General features: G+C 38.4%; 1 protein-coding gene across 8 annotated transcripts in view; it reads right to left on the reverse strand.

The window, feature by feature from the left end:
- Positions 1-18,697, reverse strand: part of LOC138743669 (matrin-3-like) — a 49,515-nt gene that overhangs the window by 13,538 nt on the left and 17,280 nt on the right. For 7 of the 8 annotated variants that reach the window (XM_069899243.1, XM_069899237.1, XM_069899240.1 and 4 more), the window contains 9 exons: positions 16,881-16,919; positions 15,852-15,949; positions 15,130-15,167; positions 14,427-14,561; positions 14,045-14,176; positions 12,567-12,707; positions 12,168-12,299; positions 9,098-9,150; positions 928-1,330 (listed from right to left, as the gene is read on the reverse strand). In XM_069899243.1, the coding sequence (XP_069755344.1) occupies positions 928-1,330; positions 9,098-9,150; positions 12,168-12,299; positions 12,567-12,707; positions 14,045-14,176; positions 14,427-14,561; positions 15,130-15,167; positions 15,852-15,949; positions 16,881-16,919 (1,171 nt within the window). The remainder of the gene's footprint in view (positions 1-927; positions 1,331-9,097; positions 9,151-12,167; positions 12,300-12,566; positions 12,708-14,044; positions 14,177-14,426; positions 14,562-15,129; positions 15,168-15,851; positions 15,950-16,880; positions 16,920-18,697) is intronic. The other variant, XM_069899241.1, reaches the window with a different exon arrangement.

The following is an 18,697-nucleotide window of genomic DNA, read 5'->3' on the forward strand; positions in this document are numbered from 1 at the left end:
TTGAAACAGGTAAGTGGCCAGAATCCAAAACTGGTCATCCAAATAGGATGATAATAAGCAAAACTGCTGAAATAGTATAAAAAATATCTTTCCAATATTTTTTCAAGGAAGGGCAGGACTAAAACAGGGAAGCCATCTCAGACTGACATCTGTCACAGATAAAGTTTATATTGGAGTAAAAAACAAGCAAGTTTATCCTTAGACATATGGGGCCCTATGTTAACTAAACGGACGTCATAAATTGTTGCTATTAAGCACTTCTGAAAGGGGTTTAAACATAAAATTTTAATCAGTAACTTCAGTCTGGTGTGGATTCAGAAAAGATAAAGTGACATTTAAAAAGTTCCTAATCTGTAGACATCTGAAAAAAAATATGATCCAGGCAAATTATATTTATCAGACAACAGCTCAAAAGACATGAGGCAGTTATCAATAAATAAATTGAAAACATACTATTCCCTTTGTGTTCCATAAAAGAAAAGCTTGATCAATTCTAGATGGTTGGAAAAAAATTGGTTAGGACTTGACAAGATAAATTTGTTCAATCCAAAAAATTTACAAAATTGAAATCATATTCATATTGAATGTTTAATTATGGGATTCGTCATTTGTTTCTTCAATTTAGTGAGTGGAAAGGGGAATGAGGCCTCTAAAATAGAAGCCAATGAGAACCTTGCACAAACCTGCGTTTAAGATTCAGCCATCTTGGACGATAAATTTCATCCAAATCTTGTGTCCAGAAAATTATATACTGAATATTAATTACCCAATAGTAGAATCTAAAATTAGGCATTACTGCCATCTTTTAAAAAAATTTCTGTAGCTATTTCTTACTTAACCTAAGGTTCTTGTCCTGCCACATTTATGAAAAATTCTACAATCAATATCACTAAACATATCCTCAAAGAAATATATCTACACTTTTACCGTCTCAGTTGTTTCTGGTGCATTTTGCATGTTAGTTTCCATATCGGTTTTGGAATCTTGTTCTAATGTGTCAGATGCTTCCATCTTATACACTGTTCCCTTCAGTGAACCTTCTTGTTCAGTTTCATTCTCTGATTCACTGGTGCAGAGATCCTCAACCACACCTTCCTCATCAAGTTCCACGTCACTCTCAACAACTGTAATTGCTTCTTCTTGCAAAACTTCTTTTCCTTCTGATTTAATTTCCAATTCATCGTCTCCCTCCGTATTCTCCTTGATATCTTTTGAAGGTGAACTTTCAGAGGTTCTCTGCTCTCCTTTATCCCCATCAGCTTTTGGAGGGTTCTTTGATTTGCTAGGTAGCTTTTTCTTCAAAGAAGGACTGCAGGAACGTCGTCTTCTTCTAAGAGTGAAACAAATAAATCTTTAGAAGTATACAAGATCTAGTTCTGGAAACTGATTCAGACAATGCATTGAACTAGCTTGGTGGTTCTCAATTGCAATTTAGCAAAGATTTTACAGATTAGGAAACAAAATTTGATCCAAGACTGAATTTACACTACAAGAGGTTTAGAGAGGAACAAAATTAAAAACTTAAATCAGAAAAAGAACATCGTTAGCATGCCACCAAACATTGGACCACTATCTTAACTTAGTGCTTGTTCTATAGTGCCCTCCATAATGTTTGGGGCAAAGATCTCTATTTGCTTGTGTTCCAGTTTTAAATTTGTAATCAAACAATTCAAATGTGATTAAAGTGCACAATCCAGATTTTATTCAAAGGTATTGGTGTTCATTTTGGTTTCATCAATTAGAAATTACAGCACTTTTTATTCTCGTCATTTCAGAGCACCCATAGTTTTTGGACATTGCCATGACATATATGTTAAAATAGTCATGTTTAGCACTTCCTTACATACCGCTTCCATGCGATGACTGCTTGAAGTTTGTGATTCATAGACATCACCAGACACTGAGCATCTTCTCTAGTGATGCTCTGCCAGGTTACTGCAGCCATCTTCAGCTCCTGCTTGTTTCAGGGCCTTGTTTTCTCTTCAGCACAGGACTTACAGTTTTTATCTTTAAAAAACTTCTTCGCTGCTTTAGCAGTAATGTTTGGGATCAAAGGGTTAAGCACTGTCCAATGAATTTGGAGGCATTTGCTCGAACTCGAGCAGTTAAGATGTTTCTATACACCTCAGAATTTATTTTGCTACTGACATTGGTATTTTAATTTTTTTTAAATTAGATATAGTGTTGTAACAGACTAATTCAGCCCTATGAGTCTGTGCCATCCAAATTACACACCATTAACCTACACCACGTACATTTTTGAAGGGTGGAAGGAAACCAGAGCCTCTGTTTAAAAAAAACTCACCCAGGCACGGGAGAATGTACAAAATCCTTAGAGACAGCATGGGATTCGAACCCAGGTCCGATCTCAATTGCTGGCACTGTAAAGGCATTGCGCTAACCGCTACACTAACCATGCCGCTCAGTAGTTGCATCATAAAGGAGTGTGCCAGCACATGACAGAGCCATACATGCCCAGCACAATACCCCCACCACGTTTCACAGATGAGGTGATATGCTTTGGATCTTGGGCACTTCCTTCATGCCTCCACACTTTGCTCTTGCCATCACTCTGATACAGATTAATCTTGGTCTCCAATGTCCACAAGGCCTTTCTCTAGAATTCTGCAGGCTTTTTAAAAAAAAATACTTCTTGCCAAATGCTAATCTGGCTAACTAGTGGTTTGCATTTTGCACTCTAGCCTCTGTATTTGTCATGAAGTCTTCTGTGGACAGTTGTCATTGACACATCCACACCTGCCTCCTGAAATGTTTCTAATCTGTCGAACCAATGTTTGAGGATTTTTCTTCATCAGCAGTGGAGGTCTTCCTTGGTGATTACGGAGCTCACCAGTACGTTCTTTCTTAATGATGTTCCAAACAGTTGATTTTGGCAATCCTAAGATTTGGGCAATGTCTCTTACTGTTTTATTCTGGATTTCAGCCTCATAATGGCTTCTTTGACTTTCATTGGCAAAACTCTGGTCCTCATGATGAAAAATGACAACAGACTCCAAAGGTAATCAAAAGCTGAGAAACAAACCAAAATCTCTTGCACCAATGTAGCAATTAAACATACATGAGTGCTCACAAACACCTTTGAAGCCAAATGTCCCAAACATTATAATGCCCTGAAATGGGGAAACTATGTATAAAATGTACTGTAATTTCTACATGGTCAAACCAGAATGTATACAAATAACCTTGAAAAAAATCTGTAATGTGCACTTTAATTACATATGAAATGCTTGATTACAAATTTAAAACTATGGAGTACAGGGGTAAAAAAAAGGGTCAAATGTGTCTTCCCCCCCCCACCCCCCGCCAAACATGGAAGGCACTGCAATTCAACTGTGATTTCCAAAAGTAGTTTACCTTGAAATTTCTATCATTTTCACATTCATGCATTTCACCTGACTTGCACCTCCCTTTAAAGATCTGTCTCCACTTCCCACCCATTGCCCTTCCCCACCTTCTTTTAGACCAACTTGCTTTGCTCTCTCTCAACTCTCAAGAATCTTTGACCTAAAACATTAGTTTTCTATCCCTCCCCACAAATGCAGCAGTCAAGCAATGTTCATCCAGCATTTCTGTTTTTGCTTGTTTCCATTAGATATAGAAGCAGAAGCACGCCCATTGTCTGCTTCGCTAAGCCCCAATCCGCTGTCTTCCCCCATAACTTTTGATACACTAAACATTCAGATACTCATCAACCTCTTCCTTCAATACACCCAATCACCTGGCCTCCACAGCTGTAGCAAATTCCAGCGGTTCACCATTCTCTGGCTAAAGAAATTCTGTTTTAAATGGGTGCCATTCCATCCTAAAGTTGTGCCCTACTGTTCTAGGCTCCTCTACCATGGAAAACAGCTTTGCCACATCAACTCTGTCCAGGCCTTTCAACATTTGAAATGCTTCTATGAGGTCCCCCTCATTATTCTGAACTCCAAGGAGCAAAGACTAAGAGCATCAAACGAGTCTCATACACTATTTCCTTTCATTCCAGGAGTCATTCTTGTAAATCTTCTCTGAACCCTCACCAATGCCAGCACAATTTCTTAAACAAGGAGCCCAAACTGAACCCCATACTCCAAGCGAGGCCTCACCAGTGCCTTACAAAGCCTCAACATCACATCCCTGTTCTTTTGTCACTTTTCTCTCTGTACGAATGCCAAGAGTGGGAAAGGTATGGGTTGCAACTGAAAGGGAGGGGGTCTAACATCCTCGGAATGGGAGGGAGGCAGGTTTAACCATATAACTTTTACAGCATAGAAACAGGTTAACTCGTCCCTTCCAGCCCAAGCCAGTGGTGCCTTTTTCACCACCAACTCAACTTGGATGTTAAGCTTTAGGGTATCCTGCATGAGGACTCCCAAGTCCCTTTTCAATTCCAAATTTTGAATTTTCTTCCCAAAGTGAATGTCCATACACTTTCCAACATTGTTGGAACATTTGCTGTTCCTCTGTCCATTCTCCTAATCTATCCAAGTCTTTCTGCAAATTTTTCCTCATCAATACCTCCCCCTGCAGATTTGTATCATCTGCAGTTCATAAAGACATTTATTCCACAATCCAAATAATTAAAATACAACATAAAAAGTGTCCCAACATCAACTCCCATAGAATTCCACTGGTAACCAGTAGCCAACCAGGTTATCATTGCAATCTGGGTTTGTTTATGTTCTGGATGATGGGGTGGAAAATTGGATTAGTAAGTATGTGAATGAGGCTAAGATAGATGGCGTTGTGGATAGTGAAGAAGGGTTTAAAAGCTTGCAGAGGGATTTAGACCAGTTAGATGAGTGGGCTGAAAGATGACAGATGGAGTTTAATGCAGATAAGTGTGAAGTGTAACATTTTGGTAGGGCTAATGAAAATAGGACACATATGGTGAATGGTAGAAAACTGAAGAGAGCAGAAGAACAGAGGGATCTAGGAATAATGGTACATAGTTCCCTGAAGGTGGAGTCACATTTGGATAGGGTGGTGAAGAAAGCTTATGGTATAAATCAGAACATTAAGTACATGGAGCTGGGATGTTATGTTAAAATTGTACAAGGCACTGGTGAGGCCAAATTTGGAGTATTGTGTACAGTTTTGGTCACCAAAGTATATGAAAGATATCAACAAATTGAAGAGAGTGCAGAGAAGATTTACTAGAATGTTGCTAGGGTTACAGGGTCTAAGTTATAGGGAAAAGTTTTTAAAAAAAGTTAGGACTTTATTCTTTGGAGTGTAAAGCTGAGAGGGGATTTGATTGAGATATTTAAAACAAAAAATTGACGTGGAGAGGATTTTCCTTTAAGGGGGAGATACAAACAAGGACATAAAATGAGTGTTGGGGGCATGTTTAGAGGAAACATGAGGGGGGAATTCTTTTACTCAGAGAGGTGGGAGTGTGAAATGAGCTTCCAGATGAAGTGGTGGAGGCTGACTCAATATTAGCATTTAAGAAGTTGGATATGTACATATACAGGAAAGGAATGGAGGATTATGGATTGAGTGTAGGTCAGTGTTCGGCTTGGGCTGGAAGGGACAAGTTAGCCTGTTTCTATGCTGTAAAAGTTATATGGTTAAACCTGCCTCCCTCCCATCCCGAGGATGTTAGACCCCCTCCCTTTCAGTTGCAACTCATACCTTCCCCAAAAGAAATCCCAATAATCAACAAATCTGAATCCCTGTCTCCTGCACCAACACTTCAGCCATGGTTTCATCTGTCCCAACTTCCTATTCTTACTCTCATTGGTATGTGGCACATGCAACAATCCAGTGATTAACATTCTTGAAGCATTCTTTTTAAGTTGCCTTCTTAACTCCCTACATTCTCTCTTCAGGACCTCAATCTCTTTTCCCAACCATGTTGTTGGTATCGATGTTGACCATGACATTTAGCTGTCCACCTTCCCACTTGAGAATTCTGTGGACTCGACTGGAGATGTCCCTGACTGTGGAGGTAACATGTCATCTGGGAGTCTCGATCTGTTTCCATAACTACCCCAATTACATAGCTCTCTTTTTCTCACCCCCCCCCCCTCTTCCCTTTGACCTGAAGGGCCAGTCTCGGTGCCAGTGACCTGACCACTACAATTTGTCCCTGGTGGATCCCACCCCCACAACAGTATACTTATTGTTGAGGGCAACGGCCACAGGGATGCTCTGTGCTGACTGCTTATTTCCTTGCCATCTCGTAACAGTCCCAATTACCTGCCTCTTAGGTGCAACTGTCTCTTTATAGCTTCTATCAGCCCCCCTTCTTCCCAAATTATCTGGAGTTCCAGTTCCCTCAGTTTGTCAGGAGCTGCAGCTGGATGCAATGCTTGCAGGACTAGTTATCAGGGACACTTGTTCTGTCTGATATTTCCCACATCCTGCAATTGGAACAAACCACTGCCTAGCTGCCATCCCCAGTACCTACTATATGTTACTATGAAAAGATTTTACTTCTACATGTGGCATGTCCTCAGCCTCAAACTCACCATTCCCACAGTGGTCCACTGTCACATGGCCTCTTTTTTGTTTCTGCTAATGAATCACAATTTGATTGATCCACTAAAGTGCTGACCCTCGCCAACACTCCCTTTTCAAATCTTCTCCCAGATCTGTGCATAACTCACTGTGCTTGTGATTCAATTGGTCCGTTTGAGTTGGGGAAAAAAGCTTTTGTATGGTTCTGTTCTTCAGCAGACCAAACAAGTCATTAGCAGGAACAAATAAAAGTAGAGCAGGTGACAATATCCATCACATCCTTCCCAGAGCATCTTTGCAACTTAAAAACCATGTTTTCTGTCTTAAAAGTCTTCATCCAGAATAAGCAATTGTTTCTTTTTCCACAGATGCTTAGATGTAAGAAGCATGGAGTTAAGGAGATGTTTGAAAGATACATTGAATGTAAGAGGAATCTTAAGAGAGGAATTAGGAAAGCTAAAAGAAGGTACGAGGAAACTATGGCAAGCAGGGTGAAAACTAATCCAAAAAGAGTTCTACAAATATGTTAATGGTAAAAGGAAAGCTAGAGACAAAATTGGTCCCTTAGAGAATCAGAGCTGAAAACTGTGTGTGGAGCCTAGAGAAATGGGGGAGATATTGAACAGTTTCTTTTCTTCGGTATTCACTAAGGAGAAGGATATTGGGAGATGTGAGATAAAAAAAAAGCAAATTGGGTAAATATGGGGAATATAGAGATTACAAAAGGTGTAGTTTTAAGGCTTTTGAAGAATATAAAGGTGGATAAGTCTCCGGGACCAGACGCGATCTTCCCCAGGACATTGAGAGAAGTGAAGGAGGAAATAGCAGAGGCTCTGGCGGTAATTTTCCAAATGTCATTAGATATGGGGATAGTGCCGGAGGATTGGCGCATTGCGCATGTGGTTCCGTTATTTAAAAAGGGTTCAAGGAGGAAGCCTGGCAATTATCGGCCTGTAAGTTTGACGTCTGTGGTAGGTAAATTAATGGAGAAAATTCTTAGAGATAGTACTTATAAACATCTGGATAGACAGGGTCTGATCAGGAGCACTCAACATGGATTTGTGGGAGGAAGGTCATGTTTGACCAATCTGATTGAATTTTTTGAAGAGGTGACTAGGAATGTGGATGAGGGTAGCGCGGTGGATGTTGTCTATATGGACCAGTAAGGCCTTCGATAAGGTACCACATGGAAGGTTAGTTAGGAAGGTGCAGTCTTTAGGTATAAATTTTGAGATAGTCAAATGGATTGAACATTTGCTGAAAGGGAGAGGCCAGAGAGTGGTAGTGGATAATTGTCTGTCAGGTTGGAGGCCGGTGACCAGTGGTGTGCCTCAAGGATCTGTATTGGGCCCATTGTTGTTCGTTATATACATTAATGATCTAGATGATGGGGTGGTGAAATGGATTAGTAAATATGCAGACGATACTAAGATAGGTGGAATAGTGGATAATGAAGAAGGTTTTCAAGGATTGCAGAGGGATTTGGGCTGCTTAGAAAAGTGGGCTGAAAAATGGCAGATGGAATTTAATGCTGATAAGTGTGAGGTGCTTCATTTTGGTAAGAAGAATCAGAATAGGACATACGTGGTAAATGGGAGAGCATTGATGAATACAGAAGAGCAGAAAGATTTAGGAGTAACGGTACATCGTTCCCTGACGGTAGAAACTCACATGAATAGGGTGGTGAAGAAGGCTTTTAGTATGCTGGCCTTTATCAATCATTGCATGGAATATAGGAGTTGGGAGGTGATGTTGAGATTGTATAAGACGTTGGTGCGGCCTAATCTGGAGTTCTGTGTGCAGTTCTGGTCGCCTAATTATAGGAAGGATATAAACAGAGTGGAGAGAGTGCAGAGAAGGTTTACCAGAATGTTATCTGGGTTTAAGCATCTAGAGTATAGGGAGAGATTGGACAGATTAGGTCTTTATTCTTTGGAGCATAGAAGGTTGAGAGGGGATTTGATAGAAGTATTTAAGATTATGAAAGGGATAGACAGAGTGGATGTGGATAGATTATTTCCGTTAAGAGGAGGAAAGATTAAAACAAGAGGACATGAGTTAAGAATTAAGGGGCAGAGGTTTAGAGGTAACATGAGGGGGAACTTCTTTACTCAGAGAGTGGTAGCCATGTGGAATGAGCTTCCGGGAGAAATAGTGGAGGCGGAGTCAATTGTATTATTTAAGAAAAGGTTGGACAGATATGTGGATGAGAAGAAGATGGAGGGTTATGGGCATTGTGCAGGGAGGTGGGACTAGAAAGGGGTGTTTGGTTCGGTGCGGACTGGAAGGGCCTAATGGCCTGTTTCCGTGCTGTAATTGTTATGTTATCTTTGGAGTGTTTCCAGCATTTTATTTGTATTTCTGTTCTTTATACCTCAGGTCCACTAATATAATCCAATCTTAACTACTTCTTCATTCAGGAATGGTGCATACTATTACATTTGTATACATTATACAAAAATGTTACTTGTCATCAAATATCTGAATAGCAGTAAAGACTATATATCAAATATAATGAGATTAATTATCTATGGATATCAGAGCATTATTTTCTGATCTTGCTAAGCAACCCAAATAAAGGTTTTAAAAAGTGATATCATAGCAAAATACATTGTTACAAAAGACAAAGTACCTATCTGCTTCATCTTGTTCTTTCAACAATTCTTGAACCTTAATGCCTGGTTTCTGAAATGAACAAAATTAATTATTGCAAGATCTGGAGTTGTACACAACTCCCTGGGCTCAGATGATGAAGGTCATGGCTGTTCAAAGGATGTGTTGCCTTATTAGCAAAGTTGCATAGCCCAATATCAAGCAATAAAAGTAACAATTTGTCCCTCAAGCCTAATTATTACAACTTTAATTATTTTCTTACCTTTAATTATATTTTACTCTATACACAACCGGTAGAAATGACAGTATATAATTAGATGAATATTTTGAAAATTTCAAATAATTCCTTAAAATGTTTTAATTCCAGGACAGTGAAAGCCAATGTGAAAGCTCTCCAGATAATTTAACACAAATTAAATATCATCCTTGAAAATCCATGATGCCCTCTTGCAAAACAAACATCTTGCTAAGAAATCATGCTTAGAATTGATCATGATAGGAGGTAAATACTTTATAATTGCAGCAAATATCTGACCATGTGATTACAAAACAGTAACAACGAAAAATTCTTACACAGTATAATGAAGGCAGAGAACTTATTGAGCAGCTCTGCAATCCTTGAAGTTAAGATTTAAATAGTAAATTAAAAAGGACCCACTTCCCTTGAAAGGTTTGAAATATAGATACTTCGATTTAAAGTAATTGGCAGAAGGACCTTTTTCCACCCTGAACATAACAGGAATCCGGAACTCATTATCTGAAGGTGGTATTTAAATACATCAAAATGTTACTCAACCAAGAAACACATCTCCCCCCCCACTTCCTTCACATTTTTAAGGAAATATCTCCTCAATTTCACCTTTTCATCTCAACCAATAATCACTCTGCTTCTCATTGCAGCTTTCTTTGGATCTACAGGAGAGGAAATATCTATCCCTTTACTTCATCCCTTCCAACTATCCCAAGGATTCAAATTACTCCAGTCTAATCATAAATTTTCACATGCACTATGTGAATGTGAATATTATCTATCTTGTGAATGTGAATATTTATTATCTTTTGTATTTACTATCACTTTTAAGTTTAATCTATGTTTTTTTCTCCCAGAAGTACACATTTGGCCGAAGCATGTAAACATTTTGGTGCCTATGTATAAAGTCCAATGTGTGTGACAATAAACTCATCATTGTTGCTACTCACAACAGTTTCCTGTACAGTGTAGAAACAGAGTACAGACTGGGCAACTGATTTGCAGAACACCTTTATTTAGTACACAGGAATAACCCACAAACTTCCAGTTGGAAATCACTCAAAATTTCCACCCATTCTGACCTGTTGGCTTCTTGCATGAAAGCCAACAAAAGGTTAAGGTAAAGGGTCTAATTTTCTGTTACACCAATCAAAATTCAACAATGAATTCAACCAAGAACCTCAAGAACTGCAGATGAAAAAATCTTGAACAATGGAGAACTGGAGAGACAGTCAGGCAGCATCCATGGAGAGAAATGCCCAGTTCATCCAACCAATGAATTCAATGATTCCAATTTGAAAAACTAGAATATTAACTGTTTTTCTATTTTCACAATTACTGCATGACCCCTTTATATATCTAGCATTCTCTTTTACCTCAGATATATGACAACTGGTGTTATGTATCTCTCAGTTTCACTGTAATTTTTCCTTACTCTCCCAACTTTATGCATCTCTTATTGGCCCTTCTTTCTTATTGGCCCTTCTTTCAAACAATCCAGTTGCATTTAATCTGCCTTCAGCATTCTCTCTCAGCCAACAGACTGTATTTCAGCCTCTCTTGGTCTCACTTTCTCTGTCTTCTCCACACTTCCCTTTTTTGACAATTTATAAGATCTTTTTAACTTCCCAATTCAGATGAAGTAATTGACTTGAAGCATTAATTCTGGCACTCTCTCAAAAGAATTGTCCAACTTGCTAATTGTTTCTTGCACTTTTTTTATTTCAGATTTTCATCATCTAGAGTTTCATTTTGGATTTTGACTGTAAACAGGACTTGTAGGTGTGCTTGAAAAACAGACCTGCAGGGTTATAGATCAACCATTAAAAGCTGGGACGAAACTGGACTGCATTATAATCAGTGTCTGGAGACTTTCCTGTTTAACTCCATAAAGATGCAGAACTCCTTTATGACCTTCACAGATGCAGACATCCATTTTCTACCATTCATGTGATGTATACATCAGTCATAATAAATTAATTTCCAAGCAGTTTAGATCACCGTACTGAGTTGAAAATGAAGTCTCATATTTAAAATTGGTCTCACAGCTTTAACTCTGAAGGCTAACTTACTTCAGGAATATTTTAATATCAACTAACAACCTCATTAAGAGATATAATGATTGGAGTTAATTTCCTAATCATTTGACTAAGTGAGGAAAAAGGAAAACTTTGCATGTTTGAGAACTTTGAAGCTAGAGACCATGGAAATAAGTTCTCCAGAGGAATCAAGATCAGTGACTGGGAAACAATGGTTTGATGTTCTATAACAGGGTTGTTCATCTAGATGGAGTTGATTTCAGTCCAAGGGTAGAAGCGAGTCTTTAAGTTTAATGTCAAAGTGTGGGTAGGTCTTCAATCAGCAGTGCTGCAAGCACAGATGATCATAGGATAGAGGAAATTACATGTGGATAAATTGAAACCATTGTCATTTCAACAGTAATCAATAAAAATTTAAAAAGGACCAAATCCAAAGGATGATATCCAAATGTATCAGGAAGTATGGTATCAGAGAACAGTTCTAATGTACATGGTGAGAACTCCCAGCCAAAAAAAGTCCCATTTCCTTTCACAACATCTTAAAACATTCAACTTTTCCCTGTTCTGACAATGTTAATTAACCTTCATTAACTTTCTTGCTTCTCCAAGGTGCTACATGATCTACTATTTCCAGCAAAGCAATACTTTGCTTTTGGAACAAAAAAAAAATTGAAAGACAACTCTGAATATTTAAAAAGCCATTAAGTAAAAGGACACAGCTTTCATCACCTTAGGAAGCTACAGAGAACTTTATGGCCAATGAATTATATAGGAATACAATTAGAAAAGTTATTCCTTACCTTCAATACAAGGGTTTTATATTTCTGAGATGCATTCACGGTTACCTTTGTACCTCGAAATATTAAAGGTGTTTTCCTGAAGTGTTTAACCATGTCTACCATACATTTCTTTGACTCCATTTCCAAAAAGGCCTGTTGATTACAGTATTGATGTAATCATAATAAAGTCCATGGAATATTAATCATAGTATCACTTCTGAACATTCACAGTATGCAAGATTAACCCGATATATCCCTGGACTCCATGGTTCAGCAACTGCCATTTTCTTATTCCCTTATTTCCTCACTCATCCCTTACCCATGGTACTTTCTGGATATGAACAATATAGTGTATTAAATTTTCATAGCAGAAATTCCTAATGTAAAATTTAAACCATTGCCTTCCTTAGGAAAAGATACCTGGTTCCTGAGTCTCATCACAATGTAATTGAGCACTTTTCCAAAACTGGCACCAACTTTCACAACATCAGCATCCGAGTACCCAGAGGGAGGAAGATTCTGCAGAAGCGCCACCCTGCCACCACTTTTTTCTTGTTTTTGCTTTGGGAGAAGAAAAAAAAATTTTTTTTTAGAATAAGTAGAGCTGCTTAAATGCCAAATCTTATTTTTAAAATCATTTCTCTGATGAAGTTATGCAAGCTAAAACTTTCTCTTCCCAAGATGGATTCTGAATCCAAATGTTTGGTCTTTTGGCCCATCTAATACAACATGTAGTCAAACCCACGTTCGAAGAAAGAAGATTAGTATCTTTGTAGTACCTAACTGAAAAGTTTATTCATTTTGAGGTAAACCTAAATAAGTGTACAATGTATCAAGATAAACTGTGAAAGTGGACCAAGGAATGGCAGGTGGAACAAGCATGAGTTAACAATAGTTACTGGAGGAACTCGGCAGGACAGGCTGCATCCATGGAAGGCAATCGATCATTAATGCAATGTTGATGATCTATTGCTTTCCATGGAAGCAGCCTAACCTGCTAAGTTCCTCCAGCAATTTGTGATGCTCCAGTGTTTTTTTTTCAACATCTGCAGTCTCTCTTGTTTAGGGCTTACACAGTGAATGGTAGTCATGGAGTGTTGTAGAACAGATAAACCTGGTTGAACAGGTACAGAGCAGTGAAAGTGGTGTTTGGCATGACTGCCTTCATCATTAAGAACATGGAGTACATGATCGTTGATGAGATCACACTTGGGAGGATTGGGAGCAATTCATGCCACTTAGCTGTAGCTAAGTTATCATTAAACTAGAAAGGCTGGATAAAGATTCATGAGAACGTCACCAGAACTAGTAGACTTGAGTTATAAGGAGAGACTGGAAATTCTCTCCCTGGAATCTAAAAGGTTAAGGAAGGACCAAATCAGAAGGCAGATTTAAGGTGAAAGGTGTAAAGTTTAAAGGGATCAGAGGGGCACCTTCTTTATACAGAGGGCAGTGGGTATATGAAACAAACTGCAGAGGACCACAGGAGCGGGGACAATTGTAATATTTAAAAATATTTAGACAGTTTCATGGATAAGAAAGATTTGGAGACCACAAATAGGACTAGCTTGATCACCATGCACAAGTTAGACCAAAGGGCCAGTTTCCATGCTGTAGAACACAAAACAACCTTGCCACATCAGCTGAAGACAGGAATTGAGGTAGCCAAGTGAGTAAAAGGAGGAAAAGGTTTTATAACTTGGCATAATACTTAACACTGTTTACATTTTTTCAATATTTCAACCTTGTGCTAAACACTGCCCAATTGATGCACTATGGAAAAGTAATTGTGTACGAACTTATTAAACACCAAGAGTAAAACAACAATTTTTCCCTAGATTTAAAACCAAAATAAAAATGTCTAAAGTATTTACCAAAGCACAATCCATTTCAGTTACCTTCAAATCTATTTCTTTGTATTTGTGAGACATATCCACTCGGACCTTCTTGCCGTAAAGAATTGCTGGTTTCATACTGTAAAAGGCGACTGCTGTTTGTGCTTGTCCACTTGTGGCCATTTCCACAAACCCCTAAATTATTGATTTAACAACAAAAGAAAACTACTTGTATATGACCATTACAAACAGCGAGTACAGATCTCATTATCAAATCATGGCAGGTACAGCAGTTGTTTCAAAGTGCTTCAAGTCAAATTTAATCTTTAAAGCTTCACCTATGCTTTTAGAAACTTCAACAAAACTCAAATTAGCAATCAGAGGTTCACTATAAGGGACTTTGGTTCACTACATTTTCATCCTGCAAGTGCCATACTTTACTCACCTCACTCTTTGTATTTAAAAGCAAGTATTTTGTAATGATTCCAAAAGGTTGAGCAAGTTTGAGAATGTCCTTCACTTTGCATTTTCCTTTAGGTAATTCTGTCATGTGAAGCACTCGACCGGGTTCATCGATTGCCTTTTGAAAGGAAGGACAACTTAACTGCAAGTTTCAACAACCAAATATTTTAGAAGAAAACAAATAGCATCATCATTTTATGCACTCAATTCGTAAGTTAATCTCATCAGGAATGTTGAATTAAATTGTTTTAAATTTACAGCACAATTCAAGAGTGGTTAGAAAATGGGACTCTCATCCCCAGGTACAACTGAGGCAGCTAACACAAATGCATTCAACAACAAGTCTAATAAGGATGAAAGAACCTAAAGGTGGATTACTAAGACTGGACGAAGAAGGTTGCGGAGAGCAACAAGGACCCAATGGGATAAATAATTTTCTGTAATAAAGGGAATGTATTATAATTCAAGCTTAAAACAAGGGATTATTTCTTGGATCCTAACCTAAAGAAGGCAATTATGGAATCTATTTACATGATAAATTACCAGAGATCTTTAAAGGAATTAATATCCATATTGAGTTTAATTCACTTTAGCTCAAACAATAAAAGTAGCTTCGCAAACCAGAACTAAAGTACCAAATTGAAAACGCTGATATTATTCACGTCATAAAATTAATGAAAACAGACCATGTTTCGCTTATTCTGGATTTGACCTTTTCTGTTGCCTAAAAAACACACAAAACATGCCATGAATTCTCTTCAAGTTACAATTTCATGCTGAAACTAAAACTGATATTGAATTACAATTTTTTAAAATACTTGTTAGGTTTTCTTCTAAACAAAAATCCATTATTAGCACACAACTATAGTTTCAAAACTATGGAAAAAAAACTCTCCAATAATATTACCACAAAATAGTCATTAATTTTATATCAAGTCATTGCAAGAATCCAAAAAATGAGCAGGGAGTTGCCATAAATTGATTACATCACTTTTTTTAAAAAAATAAACTTTATTACCATACTGATTTGGGGAAGTAAAATTCTATCAAATTTGATGAGACAATTTCAAATGCTGAAAAAGACATTCATTTTCTTAATTCCTCAGAAAATGAATTTGACTTTTTTTTCTGTTTTGTTTGTGATTCTCTCTTTGCTGTATTTTCAATGATAGAACTTTGCAAATGACAGCAATAACCAATTTTCTATATTTTTCATTTAATTTTTTTGCCAACATTAAATTAAACCATGGGATCAAATATTCCTTTTACCAACTCTATACGAAGATTACTTTAAAAAAAATTAGTCAAGTCTTCTGAATTATTTTAGAAAACGTGGTGCATAGTTGAACACGAGAAAAACAATTCTGTGATTCTCCACTGAAAAAGCACACAAGAATCTTCTACTGACCTCCATGAGGGTCCAGTGCATCCAGCTGTCTGATGGCAGCAAGGATTGCAGATGCTGCATCTGGAGCAATATTGGACTGCCGAGCAGATGAATCGCTCCTATATTTAATCCAAAGGAGAATAATTATTCATTAAACACTCCCTGTGTAAATACAACCAAAAAAAATCAAACCAAGGATCTGTGCACACAATCAACAATCTGAGCATGCAACAATTTCAGAAGCTGCAAGGTTGGTTCAAAATTGTAAGAGAGAATCACCCATTTACACCATTATAACATAGCACAGTACAGGCCCTTCAGCCCTCAATGTTGTGCTGAGTCATATATTCCTTTAAAAAAGGACAAAACCCTCCCTTCCCCTTAACCCTCTATTTTTCTTCCACCCACATGCTTGTCTCAGAGTCTCTTAAATGCCCCTAATGTTTCAGCCTCCACCACCACCCCTGGGAACTTTCCAGGAATCCATAACTCTCTTTAAAAAAACTTACCTCTGATGTCTCCCTTAAACTTCCTTCCTTTTACTTTGTACATATGTCCTCTAGTGTTTGTTATTCTTGTCCAAGGGAACAGGCACTAACTATCCACCCTATCTAGGCTTCTCAATCTTGTAAGCTTCAAATAAGTCTCCTCTCGTCCTTCTACACTCCAAAGAGAAAAGTCCCAGTTCTGCTAACCTTACCCCATGAAACTTATTTTTCAATCCAGGTAACACCCTGGTAAATCTCTGAACCCTCTCATCCTTCTGAAATGAGGTGACCAGAACTGAACACAATTTTCTAAGCGTTCTTCAAATTACTTTGTTTTGTACACACAAACTCAGTTCTCACATTGTTTTATACAGAGAAAAACTAGTTTCATACCAACCACTAGTTTAATGAGACAGATCAAACTGTAAGCAAAAGCTGTTGGATTCATGCCTTTGGAGTGAAATATGCTGCTTCCATTCCTGCATGCTAGTCCTAATACATAGACTAAGCACTTTCAAACAGCCATCTTTACTCAAGTATCCCTAAAGCAATTTAAACTGACCTTGTAGAGGGCACATCTTCTGGAACCCATTGTGGATAACTAGAAATAAAAGACAAATGTCATCATTTCATACTTCCACAAGCCACTGCCAAATTCCATCCTAAATAAAAGTAGATGTAAATGGTATTTGTAACTGCAATTTGAAAATGGAACAGCCACATATATATCACATGCAGGTTAGAGGCTAGGTTTTGTGCATCAAGATGATTTCCTAAACGGTGAACTGCAGTAATTCCTTCAAAGTGCCACAGAGAAGATAAAAAAAATCCAGATCAATTGTTCATCATTATTAGTTCTAAAAAAAATCTTAGTTATTACAAGTTGAGTATTCAATATCGGAACACTTGGGACTAGACGTTTTTCGGTTTTGGGAATAATGTAGCATCAACAGAATACCTGCATCAGCAGTTAAACCACAACAAATGGCAGACTTTGCCAACATGATGCCACAAGTAGAAAATTCACATGAAATAATGTTCAGTACTTAAAAAACATGATCTCGGCTTACAAAATAAGATAAATGCAGCACCAAACACTAGAAAATCTCTTCTATGGCTTTTTCAAATGTTTCCACCGCCTGTCCTGACCCCTTCCGTCAGTCCCCGCTCCTGCCCGGGAACCTGAAGCGATTTGTTTGATGTAAACCGCACCGCACCCGATGGTTAGAATGGAGTCAATGTTACAGATTCAGGTTGCAGTCAGATGCTGAAGACTTGAACCCAGCTCCATTTGGCATCTTCCCAGCCAGAAGCAAAAATTTTGTTTTATACCACAAAGATCTGTTGTTATCAAACTTTCGCCAACAGAGCGTCAGGGGTAAGTCAGGTAGTGAATTTTTTTCAACTTGTGACATCATGTCGGCTTGGCGCTTAAAAAAAGTTTGATTTTTGTAACTTCACATATAGGGTAACAGACCTGAACCACCTTCATACAGGCTTTAAACAGCCTGTTAAAGGAGTTGGCGATGTTTCTAAGTAAAATACTGCAACTCAAGGTTGATGCCCAAGATTGCGGCATCTGTGCTCAGCAGCAGCCACAAGAGATTGCAGACTCCAGGGGACCAAGTAGACCAGCGCAGGGCCCCAGAAACGGGGTAACACCCCTTGTTGAGAAAGGGAAACATGGGAGACTACCCTACAGAATGGTGACATCAGCAAACTAGCAAGAGGCTCAGCAGCAGAGGGACCAACACAGGTTGCTGGAGACTGACTCATGGGAACCAGGTATCAGAGCCAGGATTCGAAAGAGTGCTGAGGACAAGGGATCCTGAAGGGCCTAGGGCACTGAAGGCTTCCTAATCACGGAGGTTTGGATCTGGATTTCGGATTGCCATTGAATAAATAGGTCTGTGCAGAAGCAGAGGCTGCGGGAGCACTGGAGGCGAATCCAAGGACACTCAGCAACTCTGAAGGGTCTCTTTTTTGCTTCTCTTTCTCATGTTTGGGGTGCCAGGCTCATAGAGGCTTTTTGTTTGCCTTACGGCAGACAAAGTGAAAGTACATCACGTAGGTGACAATAAAAGGAACCTTGAACCATATTCAAAAAGTGCATGTACTGAACAAAATAGCAGTAGAGAGGAGGCAAAACAAGAAAGAAGTGTGATTTTTTATTTTGGAAAAGAACACAAGGGGCTGGAGGTACTAAAACGTGGGATGGTAATCAACAATTGCAATAATTTCACCTGAAGGAAGCGCCACAAAATACCCAGAACTGACAGGTTAGCAAATCTCTATTAAAAAAATCAGAAAATGGCTTTTTTCTTTTTCCTCCTTCCTTAGTATCTAGGTATTTTTGGAACACTCCTCCTGGCTCCTCTC

This window comes from Narcine bancroftii, chromosome 9, assembly GCF_036971445.1.
Source record: "Narcine bancroftii isolate sNarBan1 chromosome 9, sNarBan1.hap1, whole genome shotgun sequence".
Lineage (NCBI taxonomy): Eukaryota > Metazoa > Chordata > Chondrichthyes > Torpediniformes > Narcinidae > Narcine > Narcine bancroftii.